The 24,087-nt window shown below is 31.5% G+C and overlaps 2 protein-coding genes across 5 annotated transcripts in view; both read right to left on the bottom strand.

The window, feature by feature from the left end:
- Window positions 1-17,290, bottom strand: part of LOC128241317 (coiled-coil domain-containing protein 73-like) — a 37,662-nt gene extending 20,372 nt beyond the window's left edge. Inside the window, exons 1-15 of the mRNA XM_052958249.1 lie at window positions 17,276-17,290; window positions 16,503-16,571; window positions 16,170-16,232; window positions 14,404-14,466; window positions 13,793-13,855; window positions 13,533-13,595; window positions 13,370-13,432; window positions 12,748-12,810; window positions 10,509-10,571; window positions 7,516-7,578; window positions 4,751-4,813; window positions 3,684-3,746; window positions 3,256-3,318; window positions 2,873-2,935; window positions 167-244 (exon numbers count right to left, since the gene is read on the bottom strand). Coding sequence (XP_052814209.1) covers window positions 167-244; window positions 2,873-2,935; window positions 3,256-3,318; window positions 3,684-3,746; window positions 4,751-4,813; window positions 7,516-7,578; window positions 10,509-10,571; window positions 12,748-12,810; window positions 13,370-13,432; window positions 13,533-13,595; window positions 13,793-13,855; window positions 14,404-14,466; window positions 16,170-16,232; window positions 16,503-16,571; window positions 17,276-17,290 — 918 coding nt within the window. The remainder of the gene's footprint in view (window positions 1-166; window positions 245-2,872; window positions 2,936-3,255; window positions 3,319-3,683; window positions 3,747-4,750; window positions 4,814-7,515; window positions 7,579-10,508; window positions 10,572-12,747; window positions 12,811-13,369; window positions 13,433-13,532; window positions 13,596-13,792; window positions 13,856-14,403; window positions 14,467-16,169; window positions 16,233-16,502; window positions 16,572-17,275) is intronic.
- Window positions 17,291-17,391: 101 nt separating this feature from the next.
- Window positions 17,392-23,786, bottom strand: LOC128240121 (uncharacterized). 4 transcript variants are annotated; one of them, XR_008262049.1, is made up of 3 exons: window positions 23,373-23,786; window positions 22,237-22,301; window positions 17,392-18,714 (listed from the first exon to the last, which is right to left on the bottom strand). XR_008262049.1 is itself a non-coding variant. In XM_052956629.1 (2 exons), exon 2 carries the CDS (start codon window positions 22,193-22,195, stop codon window positions 19,406-19,408), a length of 2,790 nt encoding a protein of 929 aa, XP_052812589.1. In that variant the 5' UTR covers window position 22,196; window positions 23,373-23,786; the 3' UTR covers window positions 18,724-19,405. The 4 variants fall into 4 exon arrangements, 1 of the variants encoding a protein (XP_052812589.1); XR_008262048.1 differs by lacking the exon at window positions 23,373-23,786 and adding an exon at window positions 23,074-23,362 and having other exon boundaries at window positions 17,393-18,714; XR_008262050.1 differs by lacking the exons at window positions 22,237-22,301; window positions 23,373-23,786 and adding an exon at window positions 23,074-23,362.
- Window positions 23,787-24,087: the final 301 nt, after the last annotated feature.

Below are 24,087 nucleotides of genomic sequence, written 5' to 3'. Positions count from 1 at the left end.
ATGACAAACAATGCACAACATTTTATAAACGATCAGTAACCGTTTGAATTAATCGGTTGACTCACATAATACATTTCTACCATATGTTACAAACATGCATTTTTAGTCATAAAATACAATTTTGTTCATATCTCAGCGTATAACACAATAAATAAAACTATATTACATGTACGGTTTGCCTGCGCCGTCCAGCTGCACTGTAGCTGGAACCCACCGCATCAACCGCGTTGTTTAAAGAATAATTCTGAAGTAATAAGAGAGACATTGACCATATCATTGAATGAGCTTTACAACCAAAGACAATACTTTAGACCAAAACATTTGTTGTGAAACTACTAAGTTAGAGATTTAAAATGTTTCACAATCGAGAGAAAAAGAAACAAACGTGTAAACCCAAGATAACTGGAGCTAACCCTGGTCTGTGTGCGTCAACCTGGTTAGGTTGCAATGAAATACCCAACGCCTCGACAAATAATCTTATACTTTAGAGATAATTAAATTTGGTAGAGTTGGAAAATATAAAGCATTTGATTTAAAGAAATGAATACTGTAAATGGTTTACTACACGTGGTAATGATGCTAATATTGCACAGGGCATACCCTAGTGTCTCGATAGTACAAACAATAACAAAAATACTCAAGTGTCCACTATTACAGCACGGCTAACACGTTTTGATTTACTCTAAAGTTACCGACTCTACTATGATTTGTCTGTACTAATTTCAACTCCGTATTGGGGAGAAACGCCTTCCGAACAGAGTACAATTGTTCATACATAAGTAATATACAGTGAATAATAATATGTAGTAAGGTTCACTAAAAACTACGTTCCGTAAATTCCGTTTCAAATTATGTAAACTTGTTTATGTTTTTCTATTAGCAATGAATCTTGCGATGCTATTTTATGCAGTATAACGCGATTTTAATATTGTTATTGTATTGCATTCTAATCGAAAAAACATACAAGTCACCCTTCTTGTCAAACATAGTTTTTTGCCCTTTCTAATTTCAATGCATGTTTTCTCTGTAAATGATAAACATTGATTATATCAAAACTGTACTTTTCTAAATGCGAATAAATGAATAATTCATAAAAGTTTGCGTAAGTTATATGCTTACTCAATATTATAATGACAAAACTTTCCTTAAAATTACTTGTAAACACTGAACAGACTAAAACAATGGTAAGGTAAGCTGATGGTCCTATCGACAACCAATTCAGTTTCAAGAAAAGAAAATCAACAATTGATGGTTTTTGTTGTATTTCACGCGTTAGTCACCTAAGCGTCTTGCAGATACGAATTAGCTACTCATTGTATTATTAGACTGGGAGGCAATGTTTGACCGGATAAAAAGGATTTTATTGTGGAGAAAGTTATGTCCTTGAATGTTCGCGAAGAAAAAAATAACTTTAAGCGATATATTTCGTTGTAATGTTATACATTAGATATAAAAAGAATTTGTCTGCGCCAATTAATTCACACATTGGGGAGAATGTGGACCCGCCCCGCCCAGTAACATTTTGTGTAGATACTTTGTAAACGACATACAACATAATATAAATAGTAACCTAAATGTTATTCTAAAAACGATGACTTAAAAAGTATTCTTTGAGGATGATCCTTCAACTCCACAATCGATGATAGCCGACATTGCGCACAGCAAAACGTCGTTGAACATGCATCGTTTTCACTTCATAACCCTTTACCTGTTTACAATATTCTAGTCATGCCGATCAGTACCATGAAAAACCGGATGTCTAAGTTATATACTCTAGATTTTGTCAGAAGAAAATAATGTGTGAGATGTTGTACCAATCTTGAAGCTTTTTACGGTGAATTAGGAAAAATACCTATGACAGTTCACGGCAAAGTATCAACTGGATCAAACCAATCACGTTAAATTAAAATTCTATAACATGACAAAACATATAACATGCTCGGAACTCACACTGAAAACGAACCTAACTGTAAGGGATATTACTGGGCATATAATGTCAAACAAATTCTTAAAGAATACTGGCAGGGCTATGTTTGGGTGAATCACTTTAATACGCTTATGAGTTTTAGTGTTATTAAACATCGTTAACTGCATAATTATCATCAATGTTGGTATGCATCGATTAGTTAATCCAAGGTCTTGAAACGTTTTGTCAATATAAACATATATTTCGCATAGAAAACTACCTGCGTGTTTAAAAAAGATAGCTCTGTCTAAATATATCCTTAATCGTGCCTTGCTCTTTTGTTAAAAACAAATTTATGTCTTTCCAAATGTTTTAATTGCTATGAAGATGTATATATGTTTAATGCAATAAACACGGTAAAGTTGAGTTGAGTAAAGTTTGTATGGTATTCTATTTTCTTTAATAAAAAGACACGTTTTACGTATATGACTTTGCAAGAGTATTGTTTTAAACCTTCAATTACCATCGAGGTACGTACATTTTCGCCAATGCCAAATGTACATACGGTACTCTAAATCAAATATGTAATTCGATTATAATAACAGATGGAAATAATTTCATATACGTATCAAATAATTATATTGAACATGCAACAAAATAAAAGGTGTTAGATTGTTCATGATCTACTCACGCCTAACGTCTCAATTATATCTTGAAACCACCTCATCCCCCGTGTATTTTAAAGACGAATCTAAATAAAATAAAATCGCACGAAAGGGATGCTCATAACCTAGACTTAGAATAGCATATTTCCCGATGATAATCAGAACCTATCAAATTGTCAAATATGGTGTATTCCTGTACATGTCTTATAACAAAGCCTAATGTAAATGGTTTACTACACGTAATTTGCTTATAAACATGTACGACATAAAAAATATACATATTTGGGTAAGTTGGCCTCACCTTTTCCGATTTATGAAGCTCCAGTTTCATTTGTCTCCGCTCATTACCCAGTTTCTCAATGGTCTGATAACATAAGGAACGAGGTTTGTTTGTTTAATTTCGAATCTGTTTACGTGATGATAACTATACTGGTCTATACAATTAAATCTAGACCCATCAAAGATGAGATGATTTGTAACTATAATAGCAAAAATATATATAATATACATATATTATATTATCTTATATTTATATATAAAAAGATAATCTAAGGAAATGACAGTTTATGAAATTACATAGATCATTTCATTTAAATCATAACATTTCAATATATAATCCATTTATTTACGTTCCCCATTAAGTTGGTGAAGAACATGAATAAACCTGTTTTTAAAATGTCTCACCTTTTCTGAATTATCTGAGTCTTGTTTCAGATGTTTCATCTCGTCACATTGATCCGTCTTCGCCTAAAAATGTTAATTATTTATTTAACATTCAATATGGATGGGTAAGGTGTTTTATACTATTATATACTTTGAAATTTAGACATCGGAACAGCCAGGATTGAGTCAATTTCTTCTTTAGCATACTGTAATCACTCGATAACTTAATTTCGATTTTACGCTAAAATGGTACAACAATTATTTTAATTCGTATTATATTTTCAATAAAAAAATTAGTAGGGTGAATTATTTGAGGGAAACAAATAGGTTTCAACCATTGCAGATGAGTTATTATAATCATTTAGCCACTAATGAATTAAAGAATCATTTTTGAACTCGCGAGCATTGTTTGTGCCATATTGCATCGTACTGCACGGCATTGCTCTTACCTTTTCAAAATGGGCACATGTCTGCTTCGACTGCTGTAGATTCTTTTCTAATACCTTGCTAGTCTGAAAGCATAGAGACAAACAAATAAATATCAAGTAGCCATAGAAAAACAAACAATTATAGACTAATGACATTTGTGTTTATATCAACATTTACGTAGATCAGTAACAAAACGTCATATAATACACAGCTAGAGTCAACTAGTTCAGAAGCAAGAGTATGGCGATTTACTATCATATTCAATCTAGGATTGTTTGTATTTCTGTTCTATGCTATTGACGTCGACCCTTTGCCTTTGAACGCGGATTATGTATAAACTTTCGACTACTGAGTTTGTTTCAGTATTATTTTATATCAATAGTCCATGAAATTGATGACGAGTGAACAGGTTTGCATATTTAAAAAAAGCATAACTAGGATCAATTCCAATAACTACCGCATCATACGCAATAAATGATAAGAATATTTTCAAGTCATTGAATAAAGAACTCCATTTTGATGACTATTGATATTATCTTGTATACCGCTAAGAAATAGTTTTCTCCTGAACATATTGCACAGATAAGGTGTTAGATTGTTTATGATCTATTCGCGACCATTGTTTTAAATATAGCTTGAAACTACCTCATCCCCCGTGAACTTTAAAGATGAATCTGGTAGAAATAAGGGAAGGTGAATTACGTTCATTGTTGAATGAGGTGTAACGCCAAATATATAAGTTTAGCCCAAAAACGACATATAACGATAGAAGAGAAGTAATAGAGTTCCGCCCAAGTTATAATAAGGCCTGGTCACTTTGATAAATTGCAATAAAATCGCACGAAAGTGACGCTCATATCCTCGACTAAGAATAGCATATATCTGATGATAATCAGAGCCGATCGCTTTGTAAAACCTATTGTATTCCATTACATTTCTTATACCTAGGACTTTTGTAAATGGTTTACTACGCGAAATTTACCTATACATTTCCTATACCAAGGCCGAATATAAATGGTTTACTACGCGATATATGCCTATAAATATGGACGAAATGATAAATAAACATATTTTTGAAAGAGCTCACCTTTTCCGATTGATCAAGCCCCTGTTTAATTTTTCCCCACTCACTATTCGCTTTCTCCCTCGTCTGAAAACAAAGGAAACAATGTTTGTTTATAACATTTGTTATCTGTTTACTTGATGATATTTATACATGTCTATTCAATTAAATCTAGACCCAGAAAAGATTAAATTAAATTTTACGAAAATAGCAAAAATACATATAATATACATATATCATATTATCTTATATTTATATACACATATAAACAATACAAGGAAATTAGATTTAGCAAATTATATAGATCACTTCATGTAATTTATTAACATAATAATATACAATCCATTTATATATGTTACGTTTGTAAAGAACATGAATACACATGTGTTTAAATGTCTCACCTTTTCTGAATTATTTGAGACTTGTTTCTCGTCACATAGATCTCCCTTCGCTTATAAATGTTAATAATATTAGTACGTTACATTCATTATGCATGGTTAACGTTTTCTATATTATATTATTCTTTCCATTCCAATGAAGACATCGGGGAAGCCAGGATTGAGTCATTTTTTCTTCAGAACACAGTGATCACCCAATCATCTAAATTTCGATCTTACACCAAAATGTAACAGCAATTCTTTTAATTGTTTCACATTATCACTAAATCATGATAAGGATGTATTATTTGAGGTTATCAAAATACCATTTCAGACAGGTTATTATGACAATTTATCCACTTATTAAACGAAGAACGAACTTTGTTGTTTTGCCTTATTGCATCAACCTGCACGGCATTACTTTTACCTTCTCAGAATAGACACATGCCATTTTCGACTGCAGTAGTTTATGTATGGTCTAAAAGCACAGAGACAAACAATTAGGCTAGAAGTTATGGACTAATTGCATTTATATCAACAGTTATCAATACATACGAACAGTCACTAGTCGTCATAGAATACACAACTTGAGTCAACTAGTTCAGAAGTAAGAGTTCGGCGAGTTTCTATCATAATCATTTTAAGGCCGGCTGGAGTGTTTGTATTTCTGTTTTATGCCATCGATGTTGACTCTGTGCCTTTGAACTCGGATTTTGTGTAGACTTTCGACTATTGATTTTGTGTCTGTATTATTTTATATTAATATTCAATGAAATTGATGACGGGTGTAAGATTAGTTTTGATCGCATTTCATTTTGCCAGTCGACGGTATATATTTTGACTCATTTTCTCCTTTTTGTTAACATAAGGCTGTAATGGTTAAGATTTAATAAATGTTATCGTTAAACTTGCAATAAATGTTTACCAAAAAAAGGCATTTGCTTAATTGTAGATTTATTAGTGTTTTGCTATATATGCTCCTGATCAGGTGTTTTTAAAAGTACATGAATGAACGTGTTTTTAAAGTGTTCACCTTTTCTGAATTTCTTGTTTTGTCTTTTTTTCACCTGTTTCATCGCGTCACATAGATCCCCCTTTGCCTGGATATCATATTATTTTGTTACATTCGATCTGCATTGGTAACGTTTTATATACTATGCCTTGCATGTCAATCAAATTTAGACATAAAGAGAACGAAGTACGGAAAGGAAGGAAGATGCCAGTGATTCGTACGCAAGATATTCCCATAAATTTATAGCGGAATATGAAACAGATGATAAGATAAATTGGGAAAAATACTTTTGCCTGGTTTCAATCTTGGCCTAAACTACAAATCTAGATTGAATCTGAGAGTATGTTTACTACCATCTTCAAGTCTTATGAAAGTAAGAAATGCAACTGTATTTCAGGTAAACTTTAAAAATAATATATAAGGTAATTTTACAATTTTCGACACGTCTCGTGTTGTTTTGAGACACTTGCCATAGAATTGATTAGGTCGACTCGCTTGTACTACTTACTTGAAATTATTGGTAACAAATATGGGGCTACCATGAAGAACCGGATGTCAGAATTAAACACTCTAAATGCTGTCTGAAAAATTATGTGTGAGACGATCGCCCAACTTTGAAGCTCTTTACGGTGGAGTTCAAAGAATAAATATGCGGTACACAAGAAGGTATCAGTGATTGAATACTGGATCCAACTAACCATGTTAGATGAGCATTTTATATAATAATATATAACATGCTCGAGACTGACACTGAAAACGAACTTAACTATAACTTGGCATACATGGTTGAACAAATTTAAATCAATATATGTTTGGTTGAAACTTGCCAATTTTCAATACTAATTGATTTTTGTGTTATAAAAAACGTAAACTGGATGTTTATCATCAATGTTGGTATGCATCGATTAAAAACTCAGAAACGTCTTGAAACGTGTTTTTTGTCAAAATAAACATCGCATAGAAAACTTCCACAACGTTTTAAAAGATATTTCTGTCTTAATTTATCAATATTGTTGTGTTTTTTGTTTAAACAAACTCATGTCTTTCCAAATGTTTTACTTATTATGAACATGTATTTATGTTTAACGCAATACACACTGTTAAGCTGAGTTTATGTCAGTTTGTATGGTATTCTCTAATTAACAGAAACGTTTTACGCATATGCTAAAGTAGTGACTTTTTACTAAAATAGCTGATGATACAGTATCGTATATTCAATCACTGAATCGTTTTGTATATATACATTTATTACCTTATTCTATATATATAGATAACAATATTTAGCAATGATATACATTATTTCATTTCATTTCAGTAACATTTCAACATACAATCCATTCATATGTGTTCCCCATTAAGTTGGTAAGGTGCATGAGTAAATTTGTTTTTAAATGTCTCACCTTTTCCAAATATTCTGAATCTTGTTTGACCTGTTTCATCTCGTCACTTATATCCACCTTCGCCTAAAAATGTAATTATTTGTTACACTTACTTTCACTGAAATTGTAGTCACAATTTGTCATATAACATGCAGGTGGTATTTTTCTTTAAACTGGTCATCATAGTTGATGAGTATATGCATGGCCATTGCCATTTATAAATTAGAATTTGAAAATAATCAGTGATATTGATTTAACGTGAATTTTAAAGTTCAACATAATAATCTATGTAAGATTTTACCTTGTTTAACAGTAAAACATTTAGATTATTTTACAGCAAAAATCAGAATAAGATGTACATAATTGGCTTGTGTTTCTTACCAGTACAACGATCGAGTCTTGATTCACATGTTTTATATTGTCACATAGATCCACCGTCGCCAAAAATTGTAATTATTTTGCTACATTCGATATGCATGTATAACGTTTTCTACACTATTGTATACTAGCCAATCGAATGAAGACATCGAAATATCCAGGATTGAGGCATTTTCGTCCCAAGCATACTATGATCAATTTATAAACTAAATTTCGATCTTAGGCATTGGAGGGTCTTCTGCAAAAACTTATATTACACTAACAAGACAGGCATCAAGCAAATTTTAAGTTAAACTTATATCTTATTAAATTGTGTCTATACCAAATAAATCAGATCTTTCTGATACATTAATTTTTAAGTTATGGGTCTGAAATTTGGGGTCTAAGTATTTTTTGGGTCTAGAAAGAGTTCATTTAGATTTCTGACAAAACCTGTAATGAGCATACATTCAATTTCATATATGGTAATCTTCATAGGACATCTTTGTTATTTAGAAGTGCAATTAATGCAGAAGATTTTGGTTCAAAACTATTAATCTACAGGATCATTAAATTGTCAAATACATTTGCAATCATATGTATAGTTATTTAGAAACAAGCCATATAAGTCAATCATTGGCAAAATCTGCAATTTCCATTTAAAAGTCACTTGGTGTTCATTATGTTTGGTTAAATTTGTGTACGTGATGAACAAAACTGGATGTCAGAGCTAAATGTTGTATTTATACAATGATTTGCAACTGGTAAAGCTGCAACCTTATTTGATCAATACTAAAATATATAAATTCAAGTGAGACCTATGTGAACTTAGAGTGTCATTTCATAGATAGGAAGATGAAGCAAGATGATGGCATAAACCTTAACCAATATTTTTTTCAGGGTAGAAAGTGTCTATCGTGCAATGTATTATAATATTTTATTATTTAATGTCCTCTTTATAATGACTTAAGAAACAAACAAATTGATAAATTTTATTTGAAAAGAGCAAATGCACAAACATTTGATAAATTATGCAGTCAAATAATTATAATTAAATAGATATCTAGCTATGTTTATCCATTATGCTTTTAAACTAAGAAATGTGTTCTATTATATTGATGAATAGACTGAGAAATGTACACAAAAAAACGAAATTTAAACACAATGTTCTCTCGCTATCGCATAGTTTATTATAATGGAAAAATATGTTTATGTATATTTAAAAACAGTTTGATTTTGTAATCTGTCCAATGATTTTCCTCCTATTTGTATATTGTGATTTCTGTTTGGATTTATTGTCCACTTGTAATTGCATATATATTTACGGATTTATGTATACCCCTTGGCGGTATGTCTTTATGTATTGTTAATGAACTGTCAACTATACATGTCAATCAAATTTAGACATTAGAACAGCCAGATTGAGTCAGTTACTTTTCTAGCATCATATTATAACGGTAACTAACAAAAGAAAGGTTTTTAATGTACAATGTCAAAAGCGTTTACCTAGCCATACAATATTATTTTGGTATCATCTGAAGAGCTTTATGTATGGAAATATCTGCAAATAAGACGGAATTTAATATTTGGCACCCTCTTATTTCATATCGGCGAAATTTCCATTAGCATTTACACACAACTCAAGTAAAATTGCATGTACATGAAAAGCAGTGCGTATTTTATTTTTAAAACGATCAGTTAATATTTATGCAAAAAGCTACAGGAACAAGCTCATTAGCAAAATGTTTAAACATAAACTTGATTTCTCGTTTACGTAAGTAAACATTTCTGTATACATTACAGATAACCGATTTTAGATATTAGTATTGCAAAAGTTTGGAAACAATCGGTTGTGTTCCTTTATATCTTTTAGCAATATTTTTGTTTGTTGTGTTTAACACTCATCTTACCTTTTCATAATGCATACAACACTCTTTTGCTTGATGTAACTCTTTTTCGATCTTTGTACGTATCTGAAAGCGTACTCGCATGTTATGATGTTTGAGAAAAAGAACAACAACTATGATGTTTTGAATAAAAAAACTATATTAGCCTTTTACTTTCAAAACATGTCATTTTCTTTAAGTAGGATGTAAATGTTTACCAGTTGGTCTGAAGGTTTCATCAATAAACCTTTGTCTCAAATTATCACCTTTTCTGAATAATCTAGGCCTTGTTTTATTTGTTTCATCTCGTCACAAAGTTTCATCTTTGTCTAAATAATGCAGTTATATTGCTACATAATATAAGCATTAGTAACGTTTTATATTCTAGTCTATAGACGTAAATAAGATTAATACATCGGAATAGCCTGGCACGCATATAAACGGTATGCTGTTACATGCATTTTTATTAACTTGTATCGTTATAAATGTCGTTTTATGCATACGGGTTTTTACATCAAATCGTATACGAGTACTACGATACTTAACAAATAGATCGAGACCCATAACAGATAAACTATACTTGAACCTACTCGTTCTACAAACAATATCGAAATAGCAAATCTGTCTATTTTGGTGTAATTTGTGGTTGGATTTGATTTATTTAAAATGAAAGGTCTATTCACTATCAATTGTCTATATTAGTGTTTTACTATAAGTCTTCCCCATTAGGTAAGTAAAGTACATAAATAAACCTGTTTTTAAATGTCTTACCTTTTCTGAATTATCTGAGTCTTGTTTCACTTGTTTCATCTGGTCACACAAGTTATCCTTCCTCTAAAAACGTAATCTTTTTTTTACAGTCGATTTACATTAGTAACGTTTTCTCAACTATTCTTTACATGCCAATCAAATTAAAGTGACACTCCAATCAATACATACACATGTATAACAAACATCAATTTTGAGTGATACTTTTTTAACTACTTACTTAATAGTACATTTATGGAAAATATTAAATACTGATAGCTAACCGTGTATTTAATAGCAGAAAGCGCAAAAAGTATTAAATGATTGGTGAATGCTAAAAGATTCACTGTGGTTTACAATAATATCATAAGTTAGAAATACCGTGTTTTATGCTTCTTTCTTTGAAAGTAAACGCGGTATCCTCTATAAGAACCATTGATTTCGACATCCATTTCGGAATATTAAAACAATATTATTAATTGTGTTAAGTCTTATTTGGGAGTAAGAGTGCATCTTTAAGATATCGGAATAGCCAGGATTGAGTCTATTACTTCTTTAGCATCATACCATAACGGGGAAAAGGGAACATAAAGTTTTAAAAAGTACAAACAAAATTATTTTGTAACGTGGCCATTCAATAGTAATTGGATATCACCTAAAAGGTGTAGAGAAATAATATCTGCAAAGTAGACGGAACTTTAAAGTTTGTAACCTTTTATTGCATATCCGCGAATTTTCCAAAATCAATTCACACACATTTTATTTGAAATAACATGGTCCAAAAGAGCAAGATTTTTTGACAAACAATAAACATATGATTTTATTAAAGATCAGTACCCGTTTAAATCAATCGTTTGACATAAAAATAAAATAAATTTCTTCCATATGTTTAAAATATATATTTTAGCCACCAAAGAGAACAATTTTCTTCATATATCATGGTGTATTTTAATTGATAAAACTTTTCTAATATAATGCTAATGAGAAAGTGTAAGAGCATTTTAGGTTTGGCCCTGCCTTCTAGCTCCTCTGTGGCTTGAAACCATCGCACCAACCGAATAATTTAAAGATTTATTAAGAAGTCAATAGAGAAGCGTCGACCAAATAAGTGTATGACGTATAAAGCCAAAAATGAAAATACTTAAGACCAACAAGTTGGTTGTGTAACAACGCTTAACGGAATCTGAAATGTTTCACAATCGAGAGAAATCGTGAACCCCGGATGAATTGGACCGACCCGGACTCTTTGTCTGTCAACTGGGTTCGTTTGCAATGAATAACTATCGTATACATGATAAATAATCTTAAACCGGTATGTTTATCCGATTTGATCGAGTTGGGAAATAAAAACAACTTGTTTTATTGCAATAATTACTGTAAATGGTTCACTACACGTGCTAGCCATGTACATATTTTAGGTGGCTTACCCTAATCTCGCGCCAGTAAAGTGTTTGTGATACATATATAAATGTGGACTGCTGATAGAACAAAAAGTATCAAGTTTTCACTTTGTGTGAGCTATGCTATCAAGTTCAGGTTGGCTCTCATGTGACTCACTCAACTATTACTTTAACTGACCAATTATTTAGACTGTACCAATCAAATTCCGTACTGAAAACAGCATGTAAGTTCTGGTAATAATAGTTTTATGTTTTGAAATATAAACATAAACAATTTCTGATCAATGACTCACCAAAAATATGACTAATCTTGTCATTAAAACAAAAGAATTCGAGCGGAATAACAAAATGGCTGACATTGCGCGAGTTCAGAAAACCTACGATTACTAAATGCAAAACAAAGGATATAACGTCGCGCCTGCGTTAAGGTAATACAACTGTATTTTACAGAAATTTATCGAAGTCGAAGAAAACTATAGTTCACCGTCTAAGAATGTAAAGCAAGTTAATAATTTATAATGGTACCTATATACTTGTAATTATCAATGTATATGTGGAACACGGTGGGGGTAGTTTACCCGAATTGCACTTTTGACAAATGCAAACCTAGAGTCATTTTACATTTTAGGATATGTCTAACCCTACGAATGTCAACATACTCTAAATGAAATGGGCGGGTTTAGAATGGCCTCACTTTCAACATAACGTGTCAATGTTTGTAATTTTCAGGTGAATACTATACTAACACATATTTATATTCAACCTTAAAGGCAATTCTGTTTGATTAAAATCTATAACACTGTCCGTCTATGTCGGGTCACATCAATATGTGCGTTAAGATTCATCAACAGTGTTGCTCTCACCTTTTCTGAAGTAGTTAGGCTTTGCTTTACTTGTTTAAGTTCATCAGCTAATTTCGTCCTTGTCTGAAAATATGTAAGGCTTGGTAAGTGTGTACCATATATAGTTTGAATGTATTACGAGTACTATGACACTATAAACATTAAATCTGAACCCTCAAAAGTTTAGATAATATTTGATCTTTCTCGTTTTTAATTTACCAAAAATAGCGAAATGCAAGGTTGTTTCAGTATCATATATGAATTGATTTTTTTTTGTATTATGATCTGTGCTGTACTGCTGAATCTTTGTGTGTTTCTATTTGTGTATATTATCACCATGACTATGTGTTTAATGGCCATAGGCCTTTGTATGCCGATCTTTGCCAATAAACTTTGAACTTTGAACTTTGATGACTTCGAAAACTTTTTTAAAAAAGTATTTTTTTGATACTCGATGTGAATTTATTATGGATGGTGAAATCAATATTATAACAATGAGCATGTTAATAAACATAAGTATTGTGGAGATTAGATATTTAGAAATGAATTGAGAATATTTCAAATGTTTGATAAAATCCACCTTTGTTTAAATGTATGTACGATTTATCTCATATTGCTTCTTAATGTATGCTATTTCTCCTACCTTTTCAGATTTTTCTTTGACATCTTTTGCTTGCAGGAACTCTTTTTCTAACCCCGTGTTTGTCTGAAACGAAGGGGAAATTTAAAAATTTAGAAACAATCCGTTTTGTTCCTTTATATCTTTGTGCCATATTTTTGTTTGTTGTGTTTAACACTCATCTTACCTTTTTAGAATGCATACAACACTCTTTTGCTTGATGTAATTCGTTTTCGATCCGCTTTCTTATCTGAAAGGGTAATGACAAGTTATTAAGTTGGAGAAAAAAAAAAAACCCAACAGCTATGATGTTTTGAATTAAAAATGCATATCAGCCTATTACATGGAATAAATGATTTTAAACATGAGATTTGCTTTAAGCAAGATATAAATATTTACCAGTTGGTTTGTAGATTTCAGGAATAAACATTTGTCTCAAATTCTCACCTTTTGTGAATTATGCAGGTCTTGTGTCATCGTTTTTATCTCGTCATATAGATTCATCTTTGTCTATATAATGTAATTATATTGGTACATAATATCTGCATGAGTAACGTTTTCTATACTAGTCTATAGATGTAAATAAGATTAATACATTGGAATAGCCTTGAATATGTTCACATTCACATGTGCAATTACAAGGCCAAACAAATAAAGATATAATTGCATAAAGATATATATTGTATACAGTAGCTCATTACGATCAGTCACAGTTCATATTAACGCCATGTTGTTAGAAGCATTTTTTGGCATATGTGACTACAATTTGGACATTTCACGTGAGATAACATTAAGAAAAATGAAATAACTTTTGTTCCGTAATAACTGTCGTTTTAAGCAAACTGGTTTTTACCCCTATATCAACTATACTTGAACTTACTCGTTCTATAAAAATATCGAAAGAACAAATCGGTTTATTTGGTGTGACTTGGTTGGATTTGATTTATTTAAAAATGAAAGATCTATTCACTATCAATTGTCTATGTTAGTGTTTTACTATAAGTCTTCCCCATTTGGTAAGTAAAGTACATAAATAAACTTGTTTTTAAATGTCTCACCTTTTCTGAATTATCTAAGTCTTGTTTCACTTGTTTCATCTGGTCACACAGGTCCTCCTTCGTCTAAAACATAATCATGTTTTACAGTCGATCTGCATTGGTAACGTTTTCTAAACTATTCTTTGTATGTCAATCAAATTAAGATATCGGAATAGCCAGTATTGAGTCTATTTCTTCTTTAGCATTATACAATAACAGGAAAAAGGGAAACATTTTTAAATGTACAATAAAAACATTTTGGAGCCTGACCATTCAATAGTATTTGCGAATTATTTAAAAGGTGTTATGTGTAGAGAAATACTATCTGCAAAGAAGACGGAATTTTAAAGTTTGATTGCATATCCGCGAATTTTCCATAATCAATTTCCACACGTTTATTTTAAATAGCATGGTCCAAAAGTACAAAGTTTATGAAAAAAAACAACAATAAAAATATAATGTTAAAATGATTTTACCAGCTTTTCTTATTTTCTACTGTTTTGTATGAATTTAGTTAAATCGCTCTCTATATTTAAGAGTATCAGAAAATGCTATTTTCCGAAATACGAAGATCAGTCAAAGATATTTGTTATCATTGTTTTGATTAGATTTGTCATTTGAAACATTTTTTCTCGTAATCTGATGTGTAATTTACACGGTAAAGTTGTCTTTGTTTCAATATCTGATTTTGAGATAATAATTGAAATAAAGTAAAAACAATGTGTTGTTATGGAGTTTAAGGGGTTGGCTGAATAAAACACAAATAACTTTTAATGCATGGTGAAAAAATAATAGTGAAAAAAAATGGATATAAGTTCCATAGTGTACACTGATTGTAACTATTTTGATGATTTTAGGTTTTAAAAATGTGTGTATTACATGACTTATACCTTAAAACAGAGGACACTGCGCGGAAAAGCAAAAATGGCTGGCATAGCGCAAGACCAGAAAATCTACGATGAATAATTGCAAAACAAAGGGTATAACGTCTCGCCTACGGTATGGAAATCGACTGGATTTTACACAAATATATCAAAGGGAGCTATAGTTAATCGTCTTAGATCTTAAAACAAGTTAATGATTCATTTGATAATGTAATGCAGAATGACTGACAAAGAAAGTGTGGCGCTTTCAAACTCGCACTTCAAATGTAGTTTGGCGGAAAGCTACTGCCAAAAAAGAAATGGAAATGCCACAATATAAATGGTAGTCTTGTGGCCGCCACAAAAAAGTGCGTTACTTATGCATAAATAGCTTCAATTTCTCAGGTTAGTAACATAAACAATTTCTAATGGCTGACGTTGTGCGAGTACAGAAAACCTACGATGAATAATGCAAAACAAAGGATATAACGTCGCGCTGTAAGGAAAACAACTGTATTCTACACAAATATATCAGAGGAAGCTATAGTTCATCGTCTAAGATCGCAAAGCAAGCTAAGTATTTATAATGGTACATTATATGCTTGTATTTATCGGTGTGCCGAACACGGTGGAGGAAGTGAATCTGAATTTCACTTTTGACAAACGCAAACCTGAAGTCATTTTAGGATATGTCTAACCCTACGAATGTCAACATACTCTAAATGGAATGGGGTGAGTATAGAACAGTCTCACTTCCAACTTAATGTGTCAATATTTATAATTTTAAGGTGAATATTGTTCTAACTAATGTTTATATTTTTTCACCTTAAAGATTAGTCAGTTTGATTAATATTTATAAAACTGTCAGTCTGGTCGGGTCACATAGATATGTGCGATAAAATTCATAAACAGTATTGCTCTTACCTTTTCTGACGTGACTAGGTTTTGCTTAACTTGTTTCAATTCATCACACAAATTCTTCCTTGTCTGGAAATTTGTAAGGCTTGGTAATTGTATACCGTGTATAGACTGCATGAATTGCGATTTGATACTACAAACATTAAATCTGAACTCTCAAAAAGTAAAGTTTTTTTGGTTGCTCTCGTTCTAATACATATAGCTTAATGGCAAATAGTTTCAGTATAATATATGAATATCTGATTTCGAAAACCTTTTAAAATTTATGCATGGATACGCGATGAAAATTTATCATGAAGTGACAAAACACTATAATTTTATGTGTACTATATCTCCTACCTTGTCAGCTTTTTCTATGACCGCTTTCGCTCGCAGTAAATAAAACTCTTTTTTTAAACCCGTGTTAGTCTGAAATGAAGGGAAAATAGTGTCATTACATAGGACCGACAAAGGATTTGAAACAGAACTGACATTACGCCATGTTAAATTGATTCTATAAATAATAAATAGCGTAAAAGGGTGGAAATGTTTTTAGTCAGCAACATGAGCAAACATCAACGAACTGTTAATCTTGCAAAGATATTTGATTTTGTCTAAACGTTTAACAATAATTATAATAACATTTAGTGTGATAGGTTGACGATACAAGAACCGTTAGCTATAAATTCTCCTTATTAGTGAATGCACTTATTTTTTACTAAAGAATCTAGGTATTGCTTTACATAATTAAATACATCATATAATGTCTTTCTCGTCTGAAATTTGTACGGACTGAATTTTTTATACGAAATGTAGTCTGTATGAATGATGAGTACTATGATACTAAAAGTAAATGAAACGAGATTCATAATAGTTAAAACTATACTTGATCTTACTCGTTTTACCAACAATATTGAAAGAACAACTCGGTTTATGTAGTGTTAATCGGTCGGACATGATATATTTGAATTGAAATGAAATATTTATTATGACTATATACTATATGACTTTCGTTACTTGTGCAGAATGCGTTATGTATTTCGTAAAAGCTTTCTAAACGCTTAAATCAATTTGTCGAGCAGCCAGCGCATCCTAGTGGCATTATAAATCGAGTGATTTATTGTTAGTGATACCAAATGTCGTTTCATTGTTTCATTAACCATATTATTTGAATTGACTATTTCTAACCGAGAAATATAATACTAATGTTAGCAATAACAACGTATTTTTTTTTTTCAAATATCCTTATCATGTTATATATCATTTTAAAGGTTATGTCAATACAAACTCAAATATAACAAACAAAACGAAAACCCACTAAAATTGACAGAGTTATGTCCCTTTGAAAATTTTGATTTTTTCATTTTTTCTGCCAAATTGCCTAATATCCAATTTTTATATATAATAATGCCAAACAACAAAAAAACACAACTTGAAACCATTTTTTTTCAATAATTTATATATACATGTATCAAATTATAACCAACAATTTGCTATTTTTCAAGACAACACTAATTTATGAACATTTTAAAAAATGTTATTTTTTTCATTTTTCGAAAATCTGCTTTATTTCAAAGCTATGAACAAATGTTACCACAGATATGACAGCAAGCAATATAATTGTCAAATCAAAACAGATAATAAGCAAATACCATTCAGTGTATTATTCATAGTATCTGAATATACTGATATGCAACAATAAAATAAAAATGGTTGCCATAACAACCATTTTGTATTAATGAAATTTCAATAACTTGACATGTTTTTCTGCCAAATATTTTTTGTCAGTATCACAAATTTGTATTTCATACATAAACAACACATTAAAATGTACACACATGTAGTAGTATATGATAATTATGCAATGTGTAGCTTAAACAATGAGGAATTAAAGGAATCTGCTTGTTCCATACTAATTTGACAGAGATAGTGTTTAAATTGAGAAAAACATTTATGTGACTATAACCTTAAGCAACACCCACAATCATCTTCAAATAATTTTACATATGAAATCTGAAAATGAGAGGATCTGTGGTAACCATGGCAACCATTGAACAATGTATGCAATGAAAAATTGTAAAGTTATTGAATGTTCCATGAAACAATGAGTTTATATTAGTATTATTTGTAATGGACTTTTTTCCTATCAACAACACAAACATTCATGTATCATATGCAAATGATATAATTGAGTAACAATTTATTGACAATATGATTGAGAAGTCAAAATATTACAAATTTAAAAAAATGTATGAACAACCGTTCTGCATGCTAATCAGTATGGAAATTAATAAAAAATAGTTTTCTAGTGGTCACAAATGAAGCACTGTATGAATTGATTTTATCTCTAGAATTCACTAGCAGCACTGGTTCCAATCTTCTGGTAATATTTTTTATTATGGTATGTAAGACACAAAAAAGTTTCAGAAAAAAGACTGGTAAATTGATGTCCATGGCAGAGCCGATGAATAAAAGTCATCATGGTTTTTGAAATAACATCTCCTGTCTAGAACTATGGCATGTATGGACCTCAGGCTGTCAGCAAGTAGTCACCAGAGCAGCTATGGCCATTCTGAAAATGGAAAAAGAAAATGAATGACTAATTATGATATATATACAGTTGAAAACTTCCAGTTTTGACTAGCAGTTTACTAGGAATCCTTACTTTGGACAAAGCTACATGTACCATAAAATGTGTATTTTAAAGCTGCACTTTCACATATTGACTGTCTTGACAACTTTTTTATTTTTTGCCTTCGATTGAGCCAATTTTGCGTAAATGTCTTGAAACAATAGATGTAAGTCTGTTGACAAAATACCATACAAAAGTTTTCCATATATTATGGCTAAAACCGTTACTAACACTTTAAGAAAAACAAGTTTATATGCAGTTTTCCAAACATTTGAGACCTTTTTTATTGTGAGTGATCTTATATAACTGAATTGAAGGCATTGATGCCAAAATCAGCTGATGTAATGACAAAAAATAAAGTTAGACTCTAAGCAGTCAATCTGTGAGAGTGCAGCTTTAAATGTATATGTAGCATTCAGTTTTACTCATCCAATGGCATTATGTCTGCCAATATCTTGACCGGGAAATTTTTAAGTTACAATCCTAGCATCTTATAAAATATACTTTTAAAAACAATTTACCTACATGTAAAAGTGATTTGGCAATTTCCTTTGAAGACATCATGATGTTGCAGTGTTTATGTGATATTACTACTTCATGGTACATATCATTGTTCTAGACAATTATAATTTTACAATTGTATTAACCTTATAAGATTTGCTTTCAAATCTTCAACGGTTAGTAGCACTCTCTTTGAATTCACAACTTTACTGACAGCAAACAGCTTATCTGAATTCTTTTGATTGAGAACTTCTTTTCTATATTTTAATTGTGTTTTCAGGCTATTTTCTTGTTCTTTCTTCAGTCTGATTTTTGATAATCCCTGATTTATTTCCTCTGTTGACATCCACAAGCCATATTTATGTAAACTGGTGGTCAAGATTTCTAACTTTTGTATTCTTTTTCTCTCCATCTCTTCCTTTTTTATCATATCATTCTGCAATTTCTTCAACCTACTTGCTTCTATAGCTAATTCCCTTCGTTTAAATTGTTTGCGCTCATCTTTAACACTTTTCCTGCTTTTTTCTATCAATGTGTTTATATCTGGTTGTTCTTTCAGCCAATCCAGTGTTTTGTTCAATGAAAAGGTTATGTGTGATTCCAGAGAAAGCGTGGTAATGTTCGGTTTGTATGATAATATATGATCAACATATGAAAATATTCGCTCTGGAAATTTATTATGTTTGTCAACACTAGCCGTTTCATTCGCATCAACATGTTCATGAACTCCAGATGGTAAATGGTCTTTGAATTGTTTCGATATAAGTTTTGAAAGAGCTGGAAGAAGAACTGACAACATAACAGTGACATGACCATCGACAGGATTTTCTTCAATGAGACATTGGTATACACTATCTTTCTTGACTGGGACATCATCAAATAGCGTATGCTTTCCTTTCATAAAGTCATTAATATTCAGAGCACTGTCTTCCAGGAAGGTTTTCAACTGAAAATACCTGATATTTATATCAGAAATCGATATGTCTTTGTTTTCAATAACATGCCACAGAGGGGTGGTTAAGAATTTTGACAACAGACCAAGTGCTTTACAACCGGCTATGAAGAATGGTTCCTGAATGTCTTTCAATATTGATGACAATAAAAAGTTCAAATTTGGATAACTTTTCAAAAACTCATGTATGTGTTTATGAAGGAAATATATATGTCCAGCATTTGCAAACAGTATATTGAAACGGTTTCCTTTAAGAGGTTGTAATGGAAAATTCATGGCATGTTCTTGTAGTAAACTTGATATAAATGTTTTAAAGTTTCCATAGCAACCATTTCTTTGATCTCCTCTTCTTGCAAAGGCTTTACAACTTGTTTGAATAAGACGGAGCGTACCAGACTGACCAACTTTGTTAAAACACGTATTTGAGTGAGGAATATTGCCGTCAAAATGATTGTCTTCAACATCATATAATACTTTCTGTGAAACTTCTGCCATATGCACAAGAGAGTGCAGTCCACAAAAAAAGTTATTTATTCTTCCAAGTGCCTGTTGTGACTCCCCATTCAGATCTTGGTAATTTTCAACAATTTCAGGTAAAACTTCATTTTTGTAATTTTGTAGTAAATCATTGAATTTAACCTCTGTTGCAGCCCTGTCACTCATAGTATTTTTGATATTACATAAAATAGTTTTTCCAGATGGGTGCTGGTCAGATGATAAGCAATCAATGTCACATAAAATTTCTTTAAAAGTTTCCAATGTGTCGTGTGAGGACTTTGTTGTCATGTCACGCATTCCCAATACCATGTAATTACCGTCAACATCTCTTGTCGCAAATGACCCGTATCGATGTCCATATTTTGATGCTTCATCTGTATGCAGAGTAATGTGCTTGCTATTTTTTTTGGAAGAAATATGTTCACGAGATATCAAATTTCTTTCAACAGACCAGTTATTTATAGTACTAACACTGGGTAATTTGTCAGCAGTTTTATTTATTAAATTCAAAACACTTTCAATAACTTTTACAACATGTTCAGTTCCAACATTACAGTTCAATAATGAATAGACACAAACATGGAGTTCTGGACTATATGAATTAGTGTGTTCATTATAAAAAATGCAATTTTCTCTGTCTTTCAATGTTTCAACTTCTATTTTCAATTCATCTATTTGTTTGTTTAAATCAGAATTTATGTTTTTCATAATTTTTATCTCAGCCTGCAATGAATCAAGCCTTTCATTTAAATCACACGAACATGGATCTTCTATAATGAGGCAACTAGTTTCATCTTCAAGCTTTTGACATTTATTTCGCCAATAATTTTCTCTACTATTGGTTCTTTTCAATTCCTTTTTATTAATATTTAATTGTTCATTCCGATTTTGAAGTGTTTCAAAAAGCGTTCTATTGAGTTCTTTTGTTTGTTCGATAACAGATTGTGTTTCTATTGTTTGTATTTTCAAATCTTCTAAATTGGAAGATAAATCTTCAAAAAAAGTTTTAGACGTTGATACATCTTTTTCTTCAAGAGAGATTGGAGGGATCACACCAACAACAGTAGGATGTTTAACAGAAGTTGTTGGACATTCATCAAAAATTGGACGGTGTTCATTGGGACAAACAGGACCTTCAATGAAATCTTCAACACTCTCTGCATTATTTACAGGACATTGTGAAATAAGGTGTTGTTTTTCCAAAAGAATACATGGTCGACAGTCATTTGATATTGTAGGAATATGATATGGCAAGTTTAAAAAGCGCTGCAGATTTTCTTTGCCTTTTACTCTATGTTCATTTTTCTGTAGCCTGTAGCACTTCTGTTGCAATCGTCTGAGAGTCAGGAATAAGTATTTTTGGCTGCTCTCATTATCATACATAGATTGAAGAAATTTAGTTGTATTCAATATCCCGGTTGAAACCAATTTTTCCATTACATCTTTTACTCGAAGACATGTTCCATCCATACTGCGAACCAAAAAAGGAAAGGATGTGTTAGTATACTTACATTGAAAGTATGTTGTATTTCCCCAATTGAGTCTTGTGCCCTGTTATCATCATGTGACAGTAAAGCTAGAAAAGAAAGGAAACAAGAAATTGAAAGTAAAGATGAGTAGAATAATAAAAACATTTGAAACTTAAATCTAGGATTGTTATGTAAAACTATATACGAGTTTGATGAACTATTCCTTGTTACACTGCAAACAGTTACACAACAGTCAATTGAACCCCCCCCCCAAATCCGGGGGTATACCAGGATAGTTGGGGTAATTGGCCGGTATTGTCTCTGCGCCAAAAATTGCGGGCCTTGCCTAGGGTCCCTGGGGTGCAGGGTCATTTGGTGGGGATTTTACCATCGGTTCATTTCTGCAATACGTGGATTTTACCCGGGCTTGGTTGTACCGAAAGTCAAAGTCCCTACTTTTCGCCAGACCTGGGGACAGGGGTGGGGGGGGGGCATGGTTACAATTGACCATTGATTGTGGATAACATGTAAGATATTTGTTTGTAATATAAAATTATTTCCTCTTTTTCTTAAGATTTTTTTTATGATTTTTCACATTATAAGCACAGACATATATATGTCCCTCCTATAAGTTATATACATATATGTATATCCTGTCATGTAGCAGATCTTATCATTTTATATTCATTGATTTCTCAATGCAAAAATAGAATAGGCAGAAGGCTCATTCAGATGAGGCTAATTTAGATCGTTGACAGTTTTTTATGAGAAAAAAGCATTCGAAAATACTGAAGCAATGAGAATTTGAGTCTGTCAGACAATAATACGAGCCAAGACTCACTTATACATTTTAAAATTGAATGAAATAACAATGTTTACCCCATAATTAACTCCAAAATCGAACAAAATACATGGTTCATGTTTGATAACATTACTTCCTGCAACGTTCGGATACCTTCGGATTTTATTGCATAACGTACTATGACACAACTAGCGTAACAGATTTTGACACATCGGAATACACCTCGTTTATTAATAGCCTTTGCGGAAAAATGCGACAGAACACCAATACATATCAATGAAATATTTGTGAAGATAAATAATTGAATTTTACGAAAATCGATGATGCATGATTGTTCCATTTCAATAAGCATATAAAAAATAGCATGTTTCATTACCTGTTCAAGTTTTTTGCAGAATAAACAATGAAAATCTGCAGTATTTTGCCAAAAAAATATACCCAGGAACGCAGAAGTCAACAATGCACTTGTGTTACGTCACAGCTGTCAAAACAAAGTCGGGAACCAAAGAAAATCGACGATTAAAACAGCCGGTCAAAACGGCAAAATGGCGGCAGAAAAACGGGTTTTTGCGAAATTTGCGCATGAAATATTTACCTCGTTTAACTTTATCCAGTAGAACTGTGCATAACCCGTACTATGGTGGATGGGAAAATTATTCAAGCTTAATTTGGTAGTATTTTGGATAAAATCTCTAGACGTACGCCGAATATATCTTGATCTGACTGCGGGGTGGTATTAGCATTGTGCAGAATAGGAGAGTCGAAAATACGACGTTACGTTGTTATTGCTACTAATGTAGTACAAAGACTACACAAACACTACAATGCACTAATGTTTCAATGAAAATGCAATTAAGCAGAGTTCAAATTGCAGAAAACCCTAATTATAGGAGTTTTACCTGTTTTTGATGCAGACATACACACCTTTTTTGATTGTTCCGATTGATCCACGTTTTGTTCGGTCCCATTCAACATTGCAATGAGCTCCTTCCGTGTCTGAAGTCAAATATGAAAGCTCAGAACATTGCATAATAGAAGATACTTGATTGTTCAACAATAGAACAAGCTTTTTGTCTGTGGAAAAATGCCTA

This window comes from Mya arenaria, chromosome 7 (assembly GCF_026914265.1).
Source record: "Mya arenaria isolate MELC-2E11 chromosome 7, ASM2691426v1".
NCBI lineage: Eukaryota > Metazoa > Mollusca > Bivalvia > Myida > Myidae > Mya > Mya arenaria.
The sequence above is the reverse complement of the archived record's forward strand: the minus strand, read 5'-3'. Positions and strand labels throughout refer to the sequence as shown.

What these genes read in the sequence shown, in the direction of transcription:
- LOC128240121 (XM_052956629.1), bottom strand. Translation starts at nt 22,195, where the DNA reads ATGGATGGAACATGTCTTCGAGTAAAAGATGTAATGGAAAAATTGGTT.